Source organism: Trichoderma camerunense, assembly GCF_050948025.1.
Source record: "Trichoderma camerunense strain CBS 138272 chromosome Unknown V8C40scaffold_16, whole genome shotgun sequence".
Lineage (NCBI taxonomy): Eukaryota > Fungi > Ascomycota > Sordariomycetes > Hypocreales > Hypocreaceae > Trichoderma > Trichoderma camerunense.
In genome coordinates, this window is record NW_028145354.1 from 362,009 (window position 1) to 382,794 (window position 20,786).

The window sequence follows — 20,786 nt, forward strand, 5'->3', positions numbered from 1 at the left end:
AAAAGTACGAATCGTATCCTCGTATACATTTCTTGCTGGTGTAAGCACAACCCGCAACCGGAGATGATGCCAAATAGCCGCCGCCTTACCGGCATCCCAGAAGTGGAATGGGCGGGACGGAAGCCGGTTGCGCGGGGGAAGTTTTGCTTGACCCGCTCGGTGAGGCGGCGTGGATAGAATAGCTTAGATCTTCAGGAGCTTAGCTCTGGATTTGTTTGCTTCTGCTACAGCTGTTGTTGCCATTGTTATTGTTGTTTCTAGATTTTGTTGTATTTGTCCATCATCACTTTGACAGTTGAGACTCTTGCTTCAACAAGTCCGTTACAGAATGTCCAATCCCACTCCCAGACGCCGCCTCGTCGGCCTCTCTACCAAAATGTATTTTTCTCTCCAGCGAACAAGAGACTTTACGGATAGCTTCATTTCCAAGCTAGCAGCTGTGCCGCAAGAGCTCTTATCCAACATCGACATCTTCATTATCCCCGACTTCATCTCCCTCATCAACACAATAGCGCAATTAGAATCAAGCCCTGTTCCCATATGGACTGGCGCTCAAGATTGCCATTGGGAAGACCAGGGTGCTTTTACCGGCGAAGTCAGTCCTTCGGTATTGAGCAGTGCAGGCGTCAAGCTCGTGGAAGTCGGACATGCGGAGCGGAGAAGAATTTTCGGTGAAGACGATGCCATGGTTGCAAAGAAGACTACGGCGGTGAGTCGCAATGGCATGATACCGCTGGTGTGTATTGGAGAGAGAACTCCTGGAGACGTGCATGCCGCTGTCGATGAGTGTCGCGTGCAAGTTGACGCCATCATGAGCTCTGTGGCCGATGAAGCAGAGGTTATCCTGGCATATGAGCCTGTTTGGGCAATTGGAGCCAGTCAACCTGCTGGAGAGAAGCACATTCTCGATATCGTTTCTGTGATTCGAGGCTTAGATTCCGTCAAATCGAGGACGGGGACAACGAGAGTGCTGTATGGAGGCAGTGCAGGCCCAGGGCTCTACGAGAAGTTGAAGACCGGGTTGGACGGGTTGTTTCTGGGAAGATTTGGACACGATCCGCAGCAGTTTATCAAGACGATACAGGAAGTGGCTGAAGCATGAAACTGAGAAGATGCCCCGTACGTCTTTGTGGACGACTGCAGGTCTAATTACAAGTTGAACATTCTACAATCCATTCGTTGATGCTGGGCTATGGAGTGAGGATAAGCTTGGGCCGTGAGAGCTAAATAAAAATGACATCAACCATGTTTGTAGAGTCTGAGCTCAACAACTTGACAGAAACTTCAGTTACGGGATTTTCTTATCTAGCACCCATCTTTGAATCCTTCAACCAACCCATCCATTCAATTCAGGTTTAGGGCATTGCCTAGAATACACAGTACAAACCCTCAACCCACATATTCCCACATCAGAATCTCACTTCTCGCATCAATCCTCAATACAAGCAACATCCCACGATAACAAAATTCTCTCAAATCGCTAAACCGGGTCGTGACGGGCCAAGCCCGGATACCCCCGGCCCATTTCCGCCCGGTTGACGTTGTGACAAGGAGCCGACATCGCCGTCACTATGATATTATCGAGAGCCGATCGACTGTCATTTACCCCTCCTTTGAGACAAGCTTTAAAAAAACTTGAGTATAAATTGAGGGTTGAAAATGGCGCAGAACTCGAGCTCTTTTTTTCCTCTTCTCACTACACAACAAATCGTTTCTCGATAAAAATAATCGAATAACATATCCAATTGAAAACCAAAAGTATTCAGTGATTTAATTCACAGTTTGTCATTGACACAAACCCAATTGAATCAATTCAATGCATCTAACCATGGCCAGGTACCAACTTACATCATTCGGTACACCTCGTCCAGTCGCCATGGCGTCTTTCGGTGGTAGTCCGTCCAGACGGGATCATGTCTCTTCAGGTAATGTGTATCGCATGAGCCGGTGCCCGCTCTCTCCTTGAATTCACCAACAGGTCTCTTATGTTACTTTCTTTATCTGCTTATACAAAGAAAAGAGATGCTTTTCTTTGTAAGTATAGGCAGATGAAGAGAGGCGTTTGGGGCTGGTGAGTGCAAGGAGGGAGCGCGGCTGAGAATATACGGCCCTGAACTTGATCTGGATAATACCAGCGAAAGGATCATGCTTGTCCCCCTTACCATCCTGTCCAGGTTTCCTAACCCTCGTAGGTCCATCATGAGCCCTCCCGCCGCCGTCTCGCCCACCCAGCACACTGCTGAGCTTGTGAAGCCTGTCTCCAAGCTGTCTGTTGCTCAGAACCAAGGCCCCCTGGCCAAGACCGTCTCCGAGATGCACGGTCAATGGGACTCGTTCACCTTTGCCCCCATCCGCGAGTCTCAGGTCTCGCGCGCCATGACTCGTCGCTACTTCGAAGACCTCGACAACTACGCCGAGTCCGACATTGTCATCATCGGCGCCGGATCCTGCGGTCTTAGCACCGCGTACGTCCTCGGCACCCAGCGTCCGGACCTCAAGATCGCCATCATCGAGGCCTCCGTCTCGCCTGGTGGAGGTGCCTGGCTGGGAGGCCAGCTCTTCTCCGCCATGGTGATGCGCAAGCCGGCCGATGCTTTCCTCCGCGAGATTGGCGTCCCGTACGAGGACGAGGGCAACTATGTCGTCGTCAAGCACGCGGCGCTCTTCACCTCGACCATCATGGCCAAGGTGCTGCAGCTGCCCAACGTCAAGCTCTTCAACGCCACTTGCGTCGAGGATCTCATCACTCGTCCTTCTGCCGAGGGAGTGCGCATTGCTGGTGTTGTGACTAACTGGACTCTTGTCTCGATGCATCACGATGACCAGTCTTGCATGGACCCCAACACCATCAACGCTCCCCTTGTCATCTCCACTACCGGCCACGATGGCCCCATGGGTGCCTTTTGCGTCAAGCGTCTTGTCAGCATGGGCCGTATCGAGAAGCTGGGCGGCATGCGTGGCCTCGATATGAACAGGGCTGAGGATGCTATTGTCAAGAACACTCGTGAGGTTGTTCCCGGCCTCATCGTCGGAGGCATGGAGCTCTCTGAGATTGACGGAGCCAACCGTATGGGTATGTTGAAACATCATAAAGCACATGCAGTCTATTGAACAGCTAGACTAACATGGTGATGGATAGGTCCTACCTTTGGTGCTATGGCTCTCAGCGGTGTCAAGGCTGCTGAAGAGGCTCTCAAGGTTTTTGAGACTCGTCGCAAGGAAAATGCCATCTAAATGTGATTTTTGGGATATGCATCACCAACCACATTCATTTGATACTAGTTCTTTGTGTGACTGGTCGCTCATTTGATGGAAAGAAGTAAAATCGGAAAAAGGAAAAAAAATAGGTATTCCGCTGCCAACCAGATTGAATACAAATTTGCAGCTATACTCGCATCTCTCTACCAATTCCAGTCTCATACGTGACCCATGTCTTTCCATAAATAAAACATTAATGGTATCCATGCTAGCTAATTCGAACATAAGCTCTATCATAATGACCAGTCAACGCCAGAGGCCCATCGTGTATATGCCTGTAACACTAAACTCCATCTCTATCTTGAAAATTCGTCAATAACGCTCCTCGCCTGGGTAAACTCCCTGTCCACCTCGACAACCGGCATCTTGAACCCAAATCCTTCTGGTCCGCCCACCTTGATGCCCTTTTCGCTCTTCCAAAGAGGATGCGCGGGCAGAGCAATGACATTGACGTGCAGCCCATATCGCAGATCTTGCGAACCGATTGCTTCGCCGTCCTGTCCCAAAATCGAAATGAGGTCTGGAACTGTGCACACCACTTCTTGTGTCGCTTCGGATCCCTCGGAATCAGTAAGAGCAGCGTAAAGATACTCGTTCTGAAAAGGAATATACATGTGCCGGCTGTTTGATGCTGTTTGTTGTTTACTAACGGCCATCGCATCGCGCTCCGCGTCGTCGAGAGGCGCAATGATGACGGCTCCCATAGTGTAGCCTCCACCGAGATGGCGACGCACATCGACAATTTTGCCACTAAAGAGCAACTTTCCAGCACTCTCAGCGAACTTTTGGGTTTTTAAGTCAGAATAATTTAAGATAAAATGGAAAAGGAGTGCGAGAAACGGGGGGCATTTCAACTCACAATGGCGTCAATGTAACTCGTCTTCTGCCTTCTTGCCTGGTGAATAGCACGGCCCAAATACCACGTCTGAGATATAGTGTTTGGAATACCGTACTGCTTGACAATCGACCCAGAGAGTGGAGTAGAGCAGGCTGCGCAGCTCAATCCAAGTTCGATGGCTGTTGTTCGCAGTATTGTCTCCAGCCTCTCAGGTGTATCAGTGCTCTATAGGTGGTTGAAAATTAGCCACAACGAATTCTCGTGCGTGTATAAATCTCCGAAACGAGTGCTAGACAACGTACCATAACGACGCTAACATTGTTACGAGCATCTGTGAGGACACAGGGGACCAACGAGACGCCGTATACACTAAAGGTGACTGCAATCGATTTCGTTAGTCATTCGTAAAGCAGTATCTGGACAGTTTTCGTCTACTCACCATGATACATTGTAGGATATGCTCGGCCCATAGCATCACCGTCCACGATGGGGACGTCGAAGTGGGCGCTTGTGGGAAACGACGATAGCCCGTTACCACCACCACTATTCAAACGTCAGTGACACATTTGAAAGTTGTAGACATGATTTTCTTCAACTTACATCTCATCCGGGAGCAGTGCATCAATGGACTTTCCTACGATCCTAGCTGCTGCCTCAATGCCGCTGGGGATCTCGTTGCCACCAGATAGTCGCTCATTGATTACACTCGGGCTGCCGTACCACGAACCAAAGCAAACAGAATCGGTATCTTTCAACGCCGCAGGGGAAATAATCCTCATCTTGCCCTGGCCACCGTTCCGTAGTGCATGCAAGCCTTTGAGAAATTCATAGTGAGTAGGTCCGCCGCCACCAGTGCCGAGAACACCGCATCCCGTAGACATGAGTTCCAAATCGACTTCAGAGACATACCAGACACCGTCTCGGACGTCCGGGCGGTATGTCTCCAAGTCCACGTATAGGGATGGCTTGGTAGTGGGCTCTAGGGCATTCGGTACGCTGACCTTCCCCCCTTCGACCTCTTCCTCTTTGCAGTCTGAATCTCCGCCAAGTGGGGGAGTAGGGGGCGGAGTTGGTTCGTCAGGGACAGCAAGCTTGCCCACTGCGCGGACCTGGATTCTGATGGTGGTTTGGGACATGTACTGCAGGGGCATCTTGTTTACCTCAACAATACGCACGTCATCGGGAGACGCCCCTTTCTCGATTGCCAGGCTGATAGCTCGCGCACATGCAGCGTCGAGGACGTCTTTTTCTTTCTTGTCTCCGAGAATTTCCACAGTGTCGACCTCGCCGGAAACTTTAGCGATGGCAGCTCCAACGGCATTGGCAGCCCCGTGATGAATTGGATGGATACACTTATCAACTCCTGCGAGCTCTTCCGTCACTAGAAGAGCGCCACCACCGACAAGCAGTACATGGACCGGCGCGGATGACACCTTCATCTGGTCAATTACTCTTTCTAGCTTCCTCTTGATCTCCATACGGGCAAGATTGATGGTTTGTTCCGGAACATCCTTGATGAGAGATGCATCTCCAAGATCCGCCTTGCCGAGACCAACCACGACATCTGTCGCCGTAAGTGTAGAACCGCCAAAGACTTTGGCTTGCTTCTTGAGAAAGTGTCCAACAGAGCCGGGACCAACACGGACTGTGCCGTCCTCTTCAACCTCAACCTTGCTCCCGCCTCCCAACCCGATAGACACAACCTCCGGCATGGAGAAGGCTGTCCGGACAGCTCCGATTTCAACGAACCCGGGGGCTTGCCGTGGAAAGCCGGAGGGCAGGAGGGCACACACGTCGGTTGTAGTGCCACCAATATCCACCACGAGGACCTGAGGCTCGACTGCAGCGTTGGGAGTGTCGTTCGAAGCTGGTGTAGATTTGTTATCGAGACCGGCGAGAAACGCAGCGCCAGTCATGCTGTTCGTGGGGCCGCTAGCAAACGTCTTGATGGGATACTTGGCGGCCGTTTCGACGTCGATGAGGGTGCCATCGTTTTGGGAAAGGAACAGGGGGCATGTCAGCCGCAAGCTGGCCATGGCACGCTTAAAACCATGCTTAACCTTCTCTCCCGTCCTTAGAATGGCGGCATTGAGGATTGTGGCATTTTCTCTTTCGAGGAGACCAGTAGGTCCAATGTCGTGGGAGCAAACTACGCGTAGCTCAGGGGCAGCATCGAGGATGATGCGCCTGCACTGCTCCTCGTGGATGCCATGATGATCAAGCGGTGAGAAAATCCCAACGAGAGCAATGGCACCGATGCCAGCGGCAACGACTGATTTTACGGCCTCACGGATTTGTTCTGGATTCAAAGGGGCAATCTCTCGTCCATCCATCTCCAGCCCTCCATCCAAGTAGTGGACGCCTCCATCGAGAATTCCACGTAGACCAAGTGGGAAATCCGAAAAGGGGGGGATCTGCTTTGTGAAGGGGCCGCACAACCGGAAAACGGCGACTCGGTCCAACCTCCTCGCATCTGCCTCGATGAGAGAGTTGATAAAATGTGTCGTCCCGATTGTAACACTGAGGATGCGGCTCTTCTCAGCCTTTGAACGTGTTAGCACCTCCCTGATGGCGGCTTCTATGCCGCTTGTGATGTCAGGAGTCGTCGTGGCCTTGTACGACGCCAGGACACCGCGTCCAGGTTGGTCGAGGGCCTTGATATCCAGAATAGCGGCGTCGGTGTTGGTTCCGCCAACATCGACGCCGATGCGATATAGAGACATGACGCTCGAAGGAAAATCAAATTGCAAAGAGAGTGAAGAAATCAAGGGGCGAAAGGGGGAAGGAGGACAAAGATTTGAATTTTCTTCTTCTTTCTCCGTAGCAATTTGGTTACTCAAAAGAACGCTTTCAACAAGGGGAATGGGAAAATAAATCTGAATGTTCTTTGCAAGCTAAAGGCCAGAAATGAACAAGACGGCGTGAGGGGCTCATGCTGGAAGCAATTTTGGGGGCGCCGGCTGCAAGTTAGTGCGGTTACGACCTTTTTTTTTCTCGAGATGACAAGTTCAGAATGGAGCAAGAAGCGCAACGGCGAAGTTTCGCCCAACGTCTAGTGATGGAGTCGCCGGCGGACAAACCCAGTAGAATTGTCGCCTATGTGGTGGAGATGATCGGCTTGTGGGGGACAAGATGGCCGTTACGAGAGAAGAACAACAGGAGCATATGATTGATTGCACCTCAGAATGATCCATAACAAGGCCACGATGCGAAACACGGCCAACTCTGAATCTGGCCCCCAGGCCGGGGCAAGGCTAAAACATTCCGGCTGCCGCTGGCCCTGCAACCGCCGGACGGGTATATGGACATACTGCGGTCTCACGACACATGGCCATTTAATCATGGCCACCGTGCGCCCTATGAGCGCGTCACACCACCTACAGCAGAAAGCCGAGAGTGTAGCATCGGGGAAAACTCACGTCGGCCAAATAAGTTGGCCGATAGCGCCGCTAAAGAGTTCGCCGATCACTGTGTTGTCAGAAAAAACAACAAACCAGCGGACTGGAGAGATGCTGTCTGAGACGAGCAGAAGCCCAAGCGGCAGCTGCACAGAAGAAATAGAACACAGAGTCGAATCCAGAAGAGACCTTCCAAACGAAGCACCGCCCTTCCAGGTAAAACTCATCCGAGGCAACTTGAGCGAAAGGAGGGGGGTGTCAAAATTGAGCCGAAATAAGCAATGCAACCACATGCACGCCCAACTGCATGCATTTATTGATCTCACACCCCTTCGAAACACCAGATATTCACCATCTCGAATGTCTTTTGGGGACCGATCCCCGGATCAATGGGCTGTCAATCAAATGTTGCGCATAAATGGCTCGACCAGGGCTCATCAGGCCAAATTGTGGGGGGCAATTGTCGGTCGGCCTTGATCTTGAATCTGGGAGACAGCGAGGACAGTTTTCCATTGTTTGCGACGCCCGTAGCAGTGAGCCCGCGCTGACTAAGGACGGGAAGCAATTGAATTGCTTCTCGATAACACAAGGAACTAGCATCCAACTTGGTTAAGGGTGGGCGATTGCATTCTGCTGTGAGCTAGCAAGGCGGCGCTATTGCTACTCCGTTCATGTACGTTGGCTGGAGTCGTTTTCCCAAAGGGAGTTTGGCTTACCGTACCAGCGGCGTCCCTGGACCAACAACGTTGACCCCGGCATGGGCTGACTTGAGTCGAGGTCGAAAAGCTAAAAACTTGCTGGGCTGCTCCAAGTCCCCTTTTCTCCATTTCAACCTCCACAAGGGCTGTTTTGTTTCTCGCGGCTGGCACCAGTCAATCACTAGCCAGGCAAGTTCGAGGTTTGAGAAGCTTGCACGGCTCTTCCCGGTCGAGCCGCTTCCGCTGCCGGGCAGATCTTGCAAAAGTGAGGCCTCGCTTGAGATCCTTTTCCCTGGTTTCTCGCCCCACCTCGTGTCACGGTCCAGGTGTTGCTTCTCATCACCGACATAAGGGGCTTCGCTTGCCTGTCTTGTCTGTTGAAGACTTTGCTCGAGGTCCAACAGAAGGCGGCGGATTATTGCTGTTATTACAGCGTCGCGTACTGAAGTTGTGAGCTGCGACATCGGTCCCCTGTCCGAGAGTCTAATCCGCCATCGAGTCGAGGGTACGCCGTAGCATTTGTCTGGCACGCGTCTACCCGAACGCGACAATGGGGTTGGCTCAGCTCATTGAGCGCGCAAAGCTCCCTTATGTCTCACAATGGATTGTAAGTCGTTTTTGCCGAGGCTGCAATTATCATGTCCATCCAACACACTTGAGCTTAAAGGTGTGATGAGCGATGCAATTGGCTAATCAAAGACTTCTTCCGCCTTTGTCACAGAATGAGGATATTCGACCTGTAGAGTCCGCCAGGCGAACATGGGGCTTCTGGACATTTCACAATTACTGTGAGTCGCGCGCCCGATTAGGCGAAATAATGAGAGCTGTTACTGACGAGACGCTATGACTCTTTTGTTGGTTCCCAGGGTTGTTGATCAATTGTAACATTGCAACCTTCCTGACAGGGAGTGCGCTCATCCCGTTGGGCCTGAACTGGTGGCAGGCCATTATTGGTACGATCATTTTTCCCGATATGACAGATGCAGTTGCATCGATTGGCTGACAGGCTGTCGCAGCTATTGTTGTTGGAAACATTCTTGCCACCACCGCGATTGTCATCAGCTCGCTTGCAGGTGCCTATTATCATAGTAAGTTTGCATTTTTGTTGGTACCTCTCAGAGCAAATCATACTGAACATCGCCTCTCACAGTTGGCTTCTCCGTCTACAGTCGTGCAGTCTGGGGCATGTGGGGAGCCCAGTTTGCCATTTGGAATCGCATATTCTTGTGCCTTGGTATGGTCCATCTCTTTCCATATAACAGGCGATGTATTTGTGCTAATCGTTGACCCTGCAGTTTGGTTCGTTGGATGAATATTCCCGATGATGCTTTCACCCAACAGTCATTGCTAATAATAGTGTTTCAACAGGTACGGATTCCAGTCATGGGTTGGCGGCCAGTGCTTTGAGCTCATCCTGCTCTCGTGGGATCCTAAATACGAGGATCGCATCCCCAACCACATGCCTGCTTCGACGGGCATGACGACGGCCCAGTTTGTGTCTTACATCATCTTCTTCGTCATCAGTCTTCCGTTTGTGTGGATCAAGCCGCATCGCCTGCAGAAATTCTTCTATGTCGCTTGCGTTGTGACCATGATCTTCTTTATCGTCCTCCTGATCTGGGCCCTGGCAACCATGGGCAGTGCGGGCTTTGGCGACACCCTGGACTCGGGAACCACCCTTCCCAACACAGGTGGGCCAGGTAGTGTCGCCTGGCTAATGGTGTATGGCATCATGTCGACCATTGGCTCCATTGCTGCCGGTATCTTGAACCAAAACGACTTTGCGCGTCTGTCCAGGAAGCCCATGGACGCCGTCTGGGGCCAGCTTCTCCCATACGGTCTCTACAGCATCTTCACCTCCGTCATCGGCATCCTGGTTGTCGCGGCCACGCAGAAGCGATTCGACGGCGAGGCCGTCTGGAACCCGCCAACCATCTTTGTTCGCCTATTGGAGAAGGACAACAGCCCTGGCACGCGCGCCGCGCTCTTCTTCGCCGGTGTTGCCCTGTGCATCTCCCAAATTGGCAGCAATGTCCCCGGAAATGCCCTGGCTGGCGGAATCGATCTGTCGTCCGTGTTTCCCCGGTACATTAACATTCGCAGGGGTGCCTACATCACGGTTCTTCTCAGCCCGGTAGTCAACCCCTGGCAGCTGGTCAACACGGCGACGACGTTCCTGTCGGTGCTGTCCAGTTACGGCGTCTTCCTTGCGCCAATGACGGGCATGATGTTTGCCAATTATGTGATTGTGAATAAGCGAAAGGTCAAGGTGGACGACTTGTTCCATGGCCACAGCGGCAGCATCTATTGGTACAAGTACGGCGTTAATTTCCGCGCCCCCATTGCAGTAAGTGGGATGAAGTTTTGAAGATTTTATTTCTTGGTGTAGCTGTGAGAGGGGAATATTGTGCTGACTTTGCTGGTTCCAGTGGGCGGTGGGAGTTGCCCCAACCTTGCCTGGCTTTATCGCGGCCGTTAATTTATCCGTGTCGCTGCCTGCTGGCATGACGGAGCTCTACTACATCAACTACCTGTATGGCTTCGTGTCCAGCGCCGTCGTCTACTCGGTCCTTCACTGGATCTTCCCTGCCAAGGCAGTCGATGACTTTGTCAGGACGGCTCCGACGGCGAGGGAAGTCCAACAGTACTACACAGACCGCTGGGAGGTGGATCTCGCCCAGGCGAGCCATGTGCTATCGGACGACGATGGCTCCGGTGTTATGCATCAATATGTAGACGTGAGCCCAAAGTTTGAGCCTGCGGCGGCATTTTGAATTACCCGTCTCGTGCTGATTTCCTTTGCTCATTTGCTTAGGGCAACTTGTTATGGCGGTGTGATATCGGCCAAGTTGTCCGGCATATTGTAAGAGATGAGATGCTAGAGATGGATATGTTGGATCTGCACTGTCATTTCGCAAAAGCGTTTGATTGGAGGGGTTTTTGAAAGCGACAAGTCACATATGCGAGCCGCGATTTATCTGATTTAGAATTTGATGCTTATGCTACTTAATAGACGGGGTTATGTTATCACTGCTATGTTATCAACATCTCGCACCTTGCCTATCCAAGGCAGCTGATCGTGCATGCAGCATCAAGCTTTGAGTTGTCCGAAGCTAGTGCTACCCCTAGTTGACCTGCAGTTGCAGTAATACTACCATGATTGCGGGTTTAATGAGATCAACATCATGGATGCTCCGTAAAGCGATGCAAGTCCCATGTCTCGCCGTGTCTCGCCGTGTCTTGAAAATTGGCCGACATCAAGACACGGAGCGACACCGGTTGGGACGAGGGTGGCCTGCTGTCGATGTCTTACACACCCATCCTGATCGCCGAACAATCATCAGCAAGCCAATTCCATCTTTGGCTTGGGTCCGGCTCTTTGGGGTGAGGGATTCTTATGCAGCGATCCGACGGAGAACGGAGTAAGCCTGCAATTTCGAAACGTTGGAAACCTTGATATCCCCAGGTGCAAATTAGAGCACGGAGCTTAGGTGCTAGTCGAGCCCGTTATAGGGCTTGTCGTTCACTAAACGGCCACTAACGGTAGTCCCCGAGCACCTAGCAGTGCTAACAGTGCCGGCTCTTGGGCGCCTGGGAGGCCAGCTTCAGGCCAATAGGCGAAGTGGTCACGTTACTCGACACTAGCACCCATTGCGCCATCTCCCAAACTGCCATCTTGTTCCCCGCCTGTCGGCCAACTTGGAGCCATCCGCCATGAATCGACAGCAAGGAGCTTCGCCGCCGCGTTCGCCGAGCAACTCGAACGTGTCTCTCCTCTGGATCGCACAAACTCCACCACCCACGCCGCGGCAAACCAAACAACCAGCCAGCAAGCCAGCAGCAAGCCAGCCCGCCTAGACACGGACCAGCGCGAGAGGCGCCTCGTCAGATTGGATTGGCTTCCAGCGTGAATCATCCCCAGGACATCCCCAGGACAATCCATCCAATGCTCAGCGGCGCCGACTCGGCCCAGGGCCGTCCCCGCAAGTTCACCATCCAGAGCCAGTTCGGCCGGGCTCGACTGCCGCGGAGCCGCAAGAACCGGCCCTGCGACGCCTGCCGGAGGCGAAAGACGGCGTGTGTGATCCCTTCGGAGCCTCCTTGTAAGTCTGGCCTAAGCTCTCTGCCCGTCGTCGCCTTGCCTGGCCCCTTGCATCCATCTGGGGTGCGGTGCCTCCCTCTGCTAGAGCTCGAGCCGAGCCGCCGAGCCTCACCGCGCGTCGACAAAGTATGTTGTGCGTGTCGGCTGCGCGTCATGGTGTGCGGGATGTGGATTGTCGACGATGGACACGCCTCACACCTCACACCTCACTCGATGCCACGCTGCAACATTTCTTCACCATGACGCGCACGTGTCCGCCTTCTGCTCGTCTGCAGCTATGGAGCTGCGTGAGTGGCTCGTGGAGGCGTGTGCTGCCCTCCCAAGTGGGAGCGTCCCCTTTTGCCTGTTGGCCGATGCTACATGCATGATGCTGCTGCATCCGGCCCTCCACAGCTTCGTTTCGTCCCAGCCCGCTGCAGATATACCCAATCTCCCTTACTCACGGAGTCTCCGAATGCTAAAACCGTCGTCGCAGGTCTCTTCTGCAAGAGCAGGGGACTGACGTGCAAATCTTCGCCTACTCCTGATGAGATATCTCAACAAGATGGCGCCGCCGACAGTACCACTGAGAATGGAGCCTCTGATGCTGAGCTCGTCACACCTCCAGCCATAGACTCTTCGCCGAGTCTAGCACGCCGTAGCGTCTCGCACTCCAGTCCAGCAGACACGATCCAGTCGTCTGCAGGCTTGAGCGCCGCTGGAGATTTGAGTCTGGAACAGCAGTCCTCTGGTTCCGCCGCCGTGGTACATCAAGGCCTGGTTCGCCAGAATTCAGATGGCTTGGACCAACCCTCATATGGCGTCTCTCCTCCAGTCCCTATTCTATCAAACGGTCCTCTCCACACTCTCGAGGACAACTTCAATAGGACCGCTCACTCCATGGGGCCCTCGGCTGAGCAAGATACCTACCTCTTGGATGCCTTTAGGTGTCTCATTATAAGTGAGAATGATGAGATTGATGCCAATATCATCCAGGTTTATCCAGGAGGTCCTTCGGCAGACGACCGTCCCGTCCACTTTTTGCTCTTGGAGAATGAAAATCCTGACTTTACCAATGAGGCAAAGCAAAGTGCATCGGATGGGACTGAGAGGCTGGTGTGGCCTTATGGTGAACGGTTAATACGCTTATACTTCAAGCACGTTCATTCCATATACCCTGTTGTCACCAAGGGCCGCTTCCTTGCACAGTATAAAAGCAATCGGATGAAGATTCCCGCGTCATTGCGCGGTGCAATATACGGCCTGGCATGCGTCTTCTGGGACCGCGACCCTACCATAAAGGAGGCCTGTCCTTTCCAGCAGCATCAATGCATAGATCACGCTCACGAGGCGCTCAGGCGTGAGCACGAGAATCCTACTCTCTTCAGCCTACAAGCAGGCCTTTTGCTCCATCACATCACGCCTCCCGACGTCGACAGTGTTGAGACGCCGAGCATGTGGACCATGACGGCACAAACCACTGCGTGTGCCCAAACGATAGGCCTTCATCAAGACCCTACTCGATGGAGCATTGAGGATTGGGAGAAGAGAGTCAGGAAGAAGCTCTGGTGGGCGGTATACGCTGCCGACTGTTGGTCTGCAATCTGCCACGGGAATCCTCCACACATAAGCCCAACCACATTCAGCACACTCCCGCCTGACATGGACGATATTCGAGCCGATGAGACTGTCCCTGAGGATTTGCGATACTTGGTTGAGCCCGAGGACGCCGTCTTCCAAGCTTCAGTTGGAGCTCGATTTTTGCAGTTTATAAATCTGACCATAGTTCTGAGGGACGTGTTGGATTGTGCCTTGTAAGTCAAAATCTCTTCTGCACGGGCTTCTATCAAGCCTTGGTTGACCGTTGCTCACGCGAGATGATTCATGCAGTCAAGTTCGACCCAATCCATCAACCCTCGCCGATAGAACAATGCAACTCGTCATGATGAGAGATAAATTCAATGATTGGCATAGCCTACTGCCGCAATGCCTCGCTCTCGGTCCCGAAAGAGGCCCAGACACAATCAGCAACTGTAAGTTTCACTACAGCGAGAGTGTAAGACGCTTTGTTGAAGCAGATGCTGACCTATTGACCAAGGCCCCCTGCATCTCACATACTACGCCACTCAGGCCCTCTTATACCGAGGCCTAATGTATCCTGCTACCAGAGTGGCCAAAGCCAATCCTGAATCAAACCTTCGCAAGTGGTTCGTCTCTGCTCTGACCGAGTTTCGAGGCTTTGTGGACTTTTTCAACTCTATTACTGAGGAAGATTTGCGTGGTTTTTGGTGTCGTCGTGAGTTTTTGTCAACCATTTCCGAGGCAATACAGCCTCGGGAGCGAAAAAACGGTCGGACCTGCGCTAACGGAAGAAAATAGATGCTCGGTCTCAATTTATCTTGTGTGGCAACTTTCTCATCTACCTCTTCCTACTGGCATCTGATCAGACACACATTGCGGCTGCGTACCAGCTCCTGCAAGAGTTCCACCAATCTCTAAAGCGCCTCGGGGAAACCTCCCACAAGCCCGGGAGACTTTTGATCCGACCTGCCAGGCTCAGACTGGATTCCTTCTTCCGCCAGGCGGCCACAATTCTCCGCGGGAGTGAGGCACCCGTCATTTAGCCTATTAACGCTACAGATTAGATGAAGCTTGGGCATTTTTGAGGAGAAGAAAATTGCAAATATTTCCACATGTCCAGTAAATATTCACCAGGTTCAAGGATATTTTTGTAGTTATGTGTCTAGTTTAGCATTGCGCGAGCATTTGACATGGCGCGTTGGATATTCCTTGTTCATATCGGCAAACAAAAGATCGCAGTTTCAGTTGTCAGCTCGACGTACGAGTACGCACAGTACATGATTTAGACTCTAGGGTTAGACATGCCGTGCATCTCCGGCCATCTCTCTACTAGGAATCATTTCCGAGCTTCGCCACTATGCACTGCTGTACCTTGGCATGCATACCAATGCAACTAGAGGACACAGTACTTTTATGTTCTCATGTACTGTCAATATACAGGTACGCTTCGTATTGACGCATTCTGATCATGCAGCTTATTCATCTATCTGTGCCCGGATCGTACAAGTGTTGTTGGCCAGATAAGCCCGTGCATCAGTAATCAATCTCGAATGAGGAGGATGTTATCTGTTGGCAGCACGAAAATAGCACGTCGAGATTGCGTCGAGATTGCTTGTTGTGTAAGTGATTTCATCTTTGTTGATATGTACAGTATTTACAAGAGCATATAGATTCCAGCTCTTCCCTTTCCTTACCCATTATATACATTTGCTGATCAAGGTATATCATCTCCTTCGTCATAGCCCTCACAGGACTCCTACTAATTAACTTAAACAGACCGTTGAAGTCCAAGTTGTGACCACAGCTTCTGTGCAAACACATTCCCTATCTCCCACTTCTTCGCCCCGTGGGATAGAATCGCCGCAAAGGGCGAAAGCCAAACATCCACATTACACTTGCACAGGTGAACTCCGTGCAGCCAGATGGTGCCTCCGTTCTGTATCCAATAGTCCACTTCGGGGCTCTTCCCAGCACCCAACGGCACAAATCCAAAGTCTAGCTCGCCACCGACGGGCAGATTCATGCAAGTACATGCAGACGTGTTGTTCTGGATCCACGTCCACAGGATGGCAGCCCCAGCCGCGATGGTCATGTGTGCGATGGGATCGACTACCTCTGCTTTTAGATCAGAGGGAGACGTGGTGGAGCCATAGACGCGATACGCAAAGATTGCGTGCGAGACGGCGATCCGGGCGTCCTGGGATGTGGCCCAGTCATGGATCTCGGCGTTGTTGATGGCGGGTGTGGTGGAGAGGTTGGCTGGGGTGACGCCTGGGGAGGAAACGACGGGGAGGCTTTGCATGTAGCTGTGGACGTCGGCGTAGATGTGCATGTTGAGGAGATGGTACAGCATGGTGGCGCTGAAGACGAAGGAGAAGAAGCGGTCCCGGACGGGTTTCTGCCAGTCCTCGTGGAAGGGTTCCTCCCGGGCCGAGTAGGCCCTCAGAAGGAAGTCAATGTGCATTTTATGCTGTTCCGGCTCTTTCCATATGGAAGTCATGCCGTCGAGCTGCAGCTTGCAGCGCTTGAGACGGGCTGATATCAGTTCCCTCTGTTCGCTGGACACGCATAGGTTTGGGTTTGGGCTTCCTCGCATCTTGTTGAGGATCCAGACATAGTTGGTTACGCCCATCATGCGAATCTGCAGATCCTCGACGAGGATGACGGGCGAGATGGGCTGCTGCGATCCCAGCGCGAGGTCGCATATTCTATACTGGGCGCGTTCCATGGGCTCCGAGGGCCACCTCCTGAAGAAGACGTCGAGGCCGTAGGCGTTCCATTGGCCAAACGTGGATGTTAGGCTGAGACTCAATTCTTCGCGCTGCAAAGACGGAGGTTGCTGGGTGAGCAGAGATATATACGTGTCGAGTTTGAACATGTTTGCGACGAGTCTATGAGAGACACACGCAAAAGTTAGTACGACGAGCTTTTTTTGCCACTCCTGCACGCACGACTTGACCACTAGCTTTACTCACCTTTTCCATTTCTCCTTCATCGCAAATACCCAGGGGGGGAAATCGCCGCTGAAGTGGATCCTTATTTGGTGATCGATGGCATCGGCGGTGAAGATTCTGAGTTGTCGACATACAGTGATGAGGAGGCTCAAGAGAAGACGGGCTCTTTTCATGTTTTTCTCGCGCTACGAAGATGGGTTAGCATTGTCGTGTTTGTGCGTCTCGCAGAGGGTACCCGGGGGTTTAGCTATCTGGCAAAGACGTACGCCGCTTTCGAATGCGAAAATGATGTTCAACAAGGATGATTGGAGTGACCGGAGAGGCCAGACGGCGCTTGGATCTGCGGTGGATTCTGTCTGTTGAGAGTACGTGTAAGTATCCCGACTACACAATAACATTACCAGCAACTACTTACCAACTCGTCGAGCAGGCGTTTGACCAGGATGCTATGAATGTCGAATACAAGACTATTGTCTTCGGTATCATTCTGCAGCCAGAAACCTATTATAATGGCAGTGCTTCGTAGCGTAACGGAATCTACCTCGTGCTCAAAAGTGGGAGCATGCAGTACCGGCCACCGGTCATGGAATCGACCCATGTACGACTTGATACACGACGCGGACCACTTTTTCACTTCCGGGGTTGGTGGCCGCTGAAGCCTTGACGATCCTGACGACCTTGGCCTGGAAACAGCTTCGAGTACTAGCTGTAGTCCTTCGATGGCAGTGGAAGACGCGTCTTGTTGCTGGGTCCCCTGGCTCACCGGTGCCGTGCCGTTCATGGTATAAGACATGGGTACAGCATGATTTGTATCAGGCTGAGAGCCACCGGTAGAGGCTGAGGCGTCTGTGGGGGCCGATCTGGGAGGATCTGGGGAGCGTGATCCATGACCCGAGTGCAAGGACGAGGCGCTACCTTGAGGCGGATTGGCCGCAACATTACCATTGGGGGCAGGCCCTCTGGTGAAGGCACAATCTATGCCTCGCTTGGTGCACAGAGAGCACCGAACGCCTCCATCGCATCGGATCTTGCTGGCATGGCATGCATCACATGCGCGGACTCGTTTGGAATCTGAGGGGGCGGAGCCATCGTGTAGCGTCAGATGGCGGCGAAGGAGATCACTGTGACGCCGGATGGTTTTAACCTTTAGTATGCGTCTTGTTGATTTTCTCATTGGGGAAGTTTTCTTTTCTTTTTCTTCTTCTTTGTTTCTTCTCTTTTTTCTTATCTACAGCAGCACCCAGACAAAACATTGATCATGGGGCAGAAGACAGAGGGGGGGTGTAAGAGGACTCCTATTGTACTCACCTGCGGCTGAACGATCGAGAGCACACATGGCACGTGAAGGAAGGACTGCCATGGGTAGCCTGATGCCGACGGAGATGCTCTTTTCTAAGAAAGCCTCTCCCGCAGTGGCACAGATGTCGCTCTCCCGTGGGTGGCCCCATCTCTCGAGGCTAAAGATGTCGTCTCCCACTTCCCATCCGAGGTGGACTCTTTCTTTGTCGTCCTTGTTACCTAAGGATGGAAGCAATTGCCAGGGATCCGGTTGGCCAGAACTTGCAGTTGACTGATAGATCCAGCGGAAAGACACTCCGTATTAGGCAAAGGCCTGGTACGATGATCTCTGCTTTGGGAGATTCCGATATGCTGTTCAGCCCACTTTGCAGCCTTTTCCCCCACTGAAGCCGAGATCCAATTGTCAAAGATGGCACGCCCGCAGGCCCGGAAAGCGGAATTACGCGGGAATACAAGAGGGTTGCGAGGATACTCGGCGAGTATTCTCGCGGCGACTTGAACGAATTACCAAGCAATGCAGCCCAAAGCAGCGCGTTGGTGTTGTACACAACCGTTGTGGGCTGGTGAGAATGCAATGTGCGTTGGAGGCGGGATCGGAGCCTCGGTGGGATATGGAAACGGGAGAGGCGAAAGCTAAGATTAGGCCCAAGGGAAATACGGCAAAAGAGAACAACTAAACCAATGACCAAAGGCGATATGCTGAATACACCGAATTACCCAGTCCGAGAGGATTTTTCTGAAAAAAGGGAAAACGAAAAAAAAATTGGGAACAGTGGGATGAGAGCAAGAGTTCCTCGGGGCAGAGGGGATGATAAATCTCCGTATTATTGATGGCTTACAAGATGCGAGTTTCACGTCTCGAAGTCGGCATCCCACTTGGCGCTCGGTGAGTGTGCAGCCTCGGCATCTCCCACTCCGCAACGAGTCTAGTCGGGAGGCTAGGATATGTCATCTCGAGGTTTGTGCTTCTTTCAGCTCTAGTCGCGCTGCTAACGCTCGGAGCGGGATTCCGAAACGGTCCACAACACCATGATGGGTTTGTGGGATGGGTGGGAGGATGGAGGAGGAGCTCTGCAAACAGTATGGCCCCTCAAAAGTGCGCAGTTCTGTTCTAGGACAGTAGAAGAGTAATCAGGATGGTTTTGGTGTTGGTGTTAGTAAGCCGGGGATAGTGAGTCGGGGATAGGATGGTGTTATTGATGCAAGATAGTCGAGGGGTGTGTGCAATAGTGTTGAGGATTGCATAATCGAGAGGGGAGATATACACCATCGACTCTCGGCGGGTGCTTGGAAATCATTGTGTGGGATTCAACATGATGAGTATTTCGATAATGTATATAGTGTAGATGCCTTTCCTAGGCTTTGAAATAGAAACTCTAGAAGCAAGAAAACATGTATATAAACAACATAACATCGCCTCAATTCTAATCTGCACTCAACCACGCAACTATCGCATACAACTATCTCGTCTTATACACAGTACACATCTAGTGAATAACAACGGAAAAAATGGCTGTTACTCCTCTCAAGAACATTGCCCTCACCGGTGCCGCTGGCGCTGTTGGCTCAGTCGTCCTCAAGGCCCTTCTTGCCGCTGGCAACTTCAACATCACCGTCCTCCGCCGCAACAAATCCACCTCAACATTCCCCGACAACGTCAAGGTCGTCGACGTCGACTTTGAGTCTGTCGAATCTCTAACCGCGGCTCTCACCGGCCAGGACGCTCTCGTGTCTACTGTTGGCACAGAAGGCCTTGGCGAGCAGCAGAAGAAGCTCGTCGATGCCTCCGTCGCTGCTGGTGTCAAGCGATTTATCCCGTCCGAGTTCGGCTGCGACCTTGCCAACGAGCTGGCCGCCAAGCTGCCCGTCTTCCAGCCCAAGATCGGCGTAGCAAGATATCTCGAGGAAAAGGCCAAGACAACTCCTCTCACATACACATTCGCCTACAGCGGTCCCTTTTTCGACTGGGGTCTAGAGCACAACTTCATCTTCAAGAGCGCAGACTCCAAGCCCATCCTCTACGATGGCGGTGACACCGTTTTCAGCACTTCGACGCTGGACGCCGTCGCCCAGGCAGTCGTTGCGATTTTGAACAAGCCCGAAGAGACCAAGAACCGTGCGGTCCGGTTCCAGAGCGCGGCGCTTTCACAGAACCAGCTTCTCAAGGTGGCAAAGGAGGTTGCGCCTGAGCGCGACTGGCAGCCCGAGGTGGTGAAGATTGATGATGTTACTAACGCTGCGGATGAGAGATTGGCCAAGGGAATACTTGGACCAGAGACGTTTGTTCCTTATCTCTTTCGCGCTATCAACGATCCTCGGTATGGTCCGCAATTTACGACTTTGGATAACGAGCTGTTGGGGGTGAAGCAGTTGACTGAGGCGGAGATTAAGGAGATTGTCAAGAGCAAGCTTCACAACTAGATTATAAATTACAAATAAATTGAATACATAAAAATTCTCTACATTTTCCTGCTGCAGATACAAAGAAATGTGTTCTATAATCGGTGCACGCCTGTATGGGTTATGCATGTCGTATTAGCCACACCGTAAGCTTAACCACCTAATGACAAATAAATTACTCCGTGAGCAACGTTAGGATGGTTTCGTCTATATAGCGCCAAAGGAATGTTTTCCCTGCTAGGCCCAGCCATGCAGGTGTAGTAGGCAGTCTAGTTCATA

General features: G+C 52.1%; 6 protein-coding genes across 6 annotated transcripts; 4 read left to right on the forward strand and 2 right to left on the reverse strand.

Moving 5' to 3' along the window:
* Positions 1-213: 213 nt before the first annotated feature.
* On the forward strand, positions 214-1,703 carry V8C40DRAFT_252431 (triose-phosphate isomerase family protein). Its single transcript, XM_083217392.1, has one exon. The coding sequence runs from the start codon at positions 329-331 to the stop codon at positions 1,100-1,102; it is 774 nt and encodes a 257-aa protein (XP_083070123.1). The 5' UTR covers positions 214-328; the 3' UTR covers positions 1,103-1,703.
* Positions 1,704-3,388, forward strand: V8C40DRAFT_252434 (thiamine thiazole synthase). Its single transcript, XM_083217393.1, has 4 exons — positions 1,704-1,780; positions 1,837-1,925; positions 2,193-3,073; positions 3,140-3,388. Exons 3-4 carry the CDS (start codon positions 2,200-2,202, stop codon positions 3,232-3,234), a joined length of 969 nt encoding a protein of 322 aa, XP_083070124.1. The 5' UTR covers positions 1,704-1,780; positions 1,837-1,925; positions 2,193-2,199; the 3' UTR covers positions 3,235-3,388.
* A 166-nt stretch (positions 3,389-3,554) lies between these two features.
* Positions 3,555-6,819, reverse strand: V8C40DRAFT_276631 (hydantoinase/oxoprolinase family protein; the record flags this gene model as incomplete). Its single annotated transcript, XM_083220869.1, has 5 exons — positions 3,555-4,040; positions 4,118-4,321; positions 4,399-4,475; positions 4,536-4,639; positions 4,697-6,819. 5 exons carry the CDS (start codon positions 6,817-6,819, stop codon positions 3,555-3,557), a joined length of 2,994 nt encoding a protein of 997 aa, XP_083070125.1.
* A 1,923-nt stretch (positions 6,820-8,742) lies between these two features.
* Positions 8,743-14,897, forward strand: V8C40DRAFT_276632 (permease for cytosine/purines, uracil, thiamine, allantoin domain-containing protein; the record flags this gene model as incomplete). Its single annotated transcript, XM_083220870.1, has 11 exons — positions 8,743-8,799; positions 8,914-8,980; positions 9,059-9,145; positions 9,209-9,280; positions 9,343-9,418; positions 9,561-10,539; positions 10,622-10,930; positions 12,742-14,087; positions 14,164-14,306; positions 14,372-14,569; positions 14,653-14,897. 11 exons carry the CDS (start codon positions 8,743-8,745, stop codon positions 14,895-14,897), a joined length of 3,579 nt encoding a protein of 1,192 aa, XP_083070126.1.
* Positions 14,898-15,484: 587 nt separating this feature from the next.
* V8C40DRAFT_252457 (uncharacterized protein) lies at positions 15,485-18,870 on the reverse strand. The gene is made up of 5 exons (XM_083217394.1): positions 18,117-18,870; positions 17,224-17,929; positions 17,075-17,164; positions 16,830-16,993; positions 15,485-16,745 (listed from the first exon to the last, which is right to left on the reverse strand). The coding sequence occupies exons 1-5, from the start codon at positions 18,254-18,256 to the stop codon at positions 15,623-15,625; spliced, it is 2,223 nt and encodes a 740-aa protein (XP_083070127.1). The 5' UTR covers positions 18,257-18,870; the 3' UTR covers positions 15,485-15,622.
* A 686-nt stretch (positions 18,871-19,556) lies between these two features.
* V8C40DRAFT_281450 (aromatic alcohol reductase) lies at positions 19,557-20,650 on the forward strand. Its single transcript, XM_083221610.1, has one exon. The coding sequence runs from the start codon at positions 19,617-19,619 to the stop codon at positions 20,526-20,528; it is 912 nt and encodes a 303-aa protein (XP_083070128.1). The 5' UTR covers positions 19,557-19,616; the 3' UTR covers positions 20,529-20,650.
* Positions 20,651-20,786: the final 136 nt, after the last annotated feature.

Coding starts and splice junctions, on each gene's coding strand:
- V8C40DRAFT_252457 (XM_083217394.1), bottom strand. CDS start 18,256: ATGGGGCCACCCACGGGAGAGCGACATCTGTGCCACTGCGGGAGAGGC. Junction 17,930..18,116: donor TCTCGATCGTTCAGCCGCAG/GTGAGTACAATA, acceptor CCGGCGTCACAG/TGATCTCCTTCGCCGCCATC. Junction 16,746..16,829: donor ATGAAGGAGAAATGGAAAAG/GTGAGTAAAGCT, acceptor TGTCTCTCATAG/ACTCGTCGCAAACATGTTCA.
- V8C40DRAFT_281450 (XM_083221610.1), top strand. CDS start 19,617: ATGGCTGTTACTCCTCTCAAGAACATTGCCCTCACCGGTGCCGCTGGC.
- V8C40DRAFT_252434 (XM_083217393.1), top strand. CDS start 2,200: ATGAGCCCTCCCGCCGCCGTCTCGCCCACCCAGCACACTGCTGAGCTT. Junction 3,074..3,139: donor TGACGGAGCCAACCGTATGG/GTATGTTGAAAC, acceptor GGTGATGGATAG/GTCCTACCTTTGGTGCTATG.
- V8C40DRAFT_252431 (XM_083217392.1), top strand. CDS start 329: ATGTCCAATCCCACTCCCAGACGCCGCCTCGTCGGCCTCTCTACCAAA.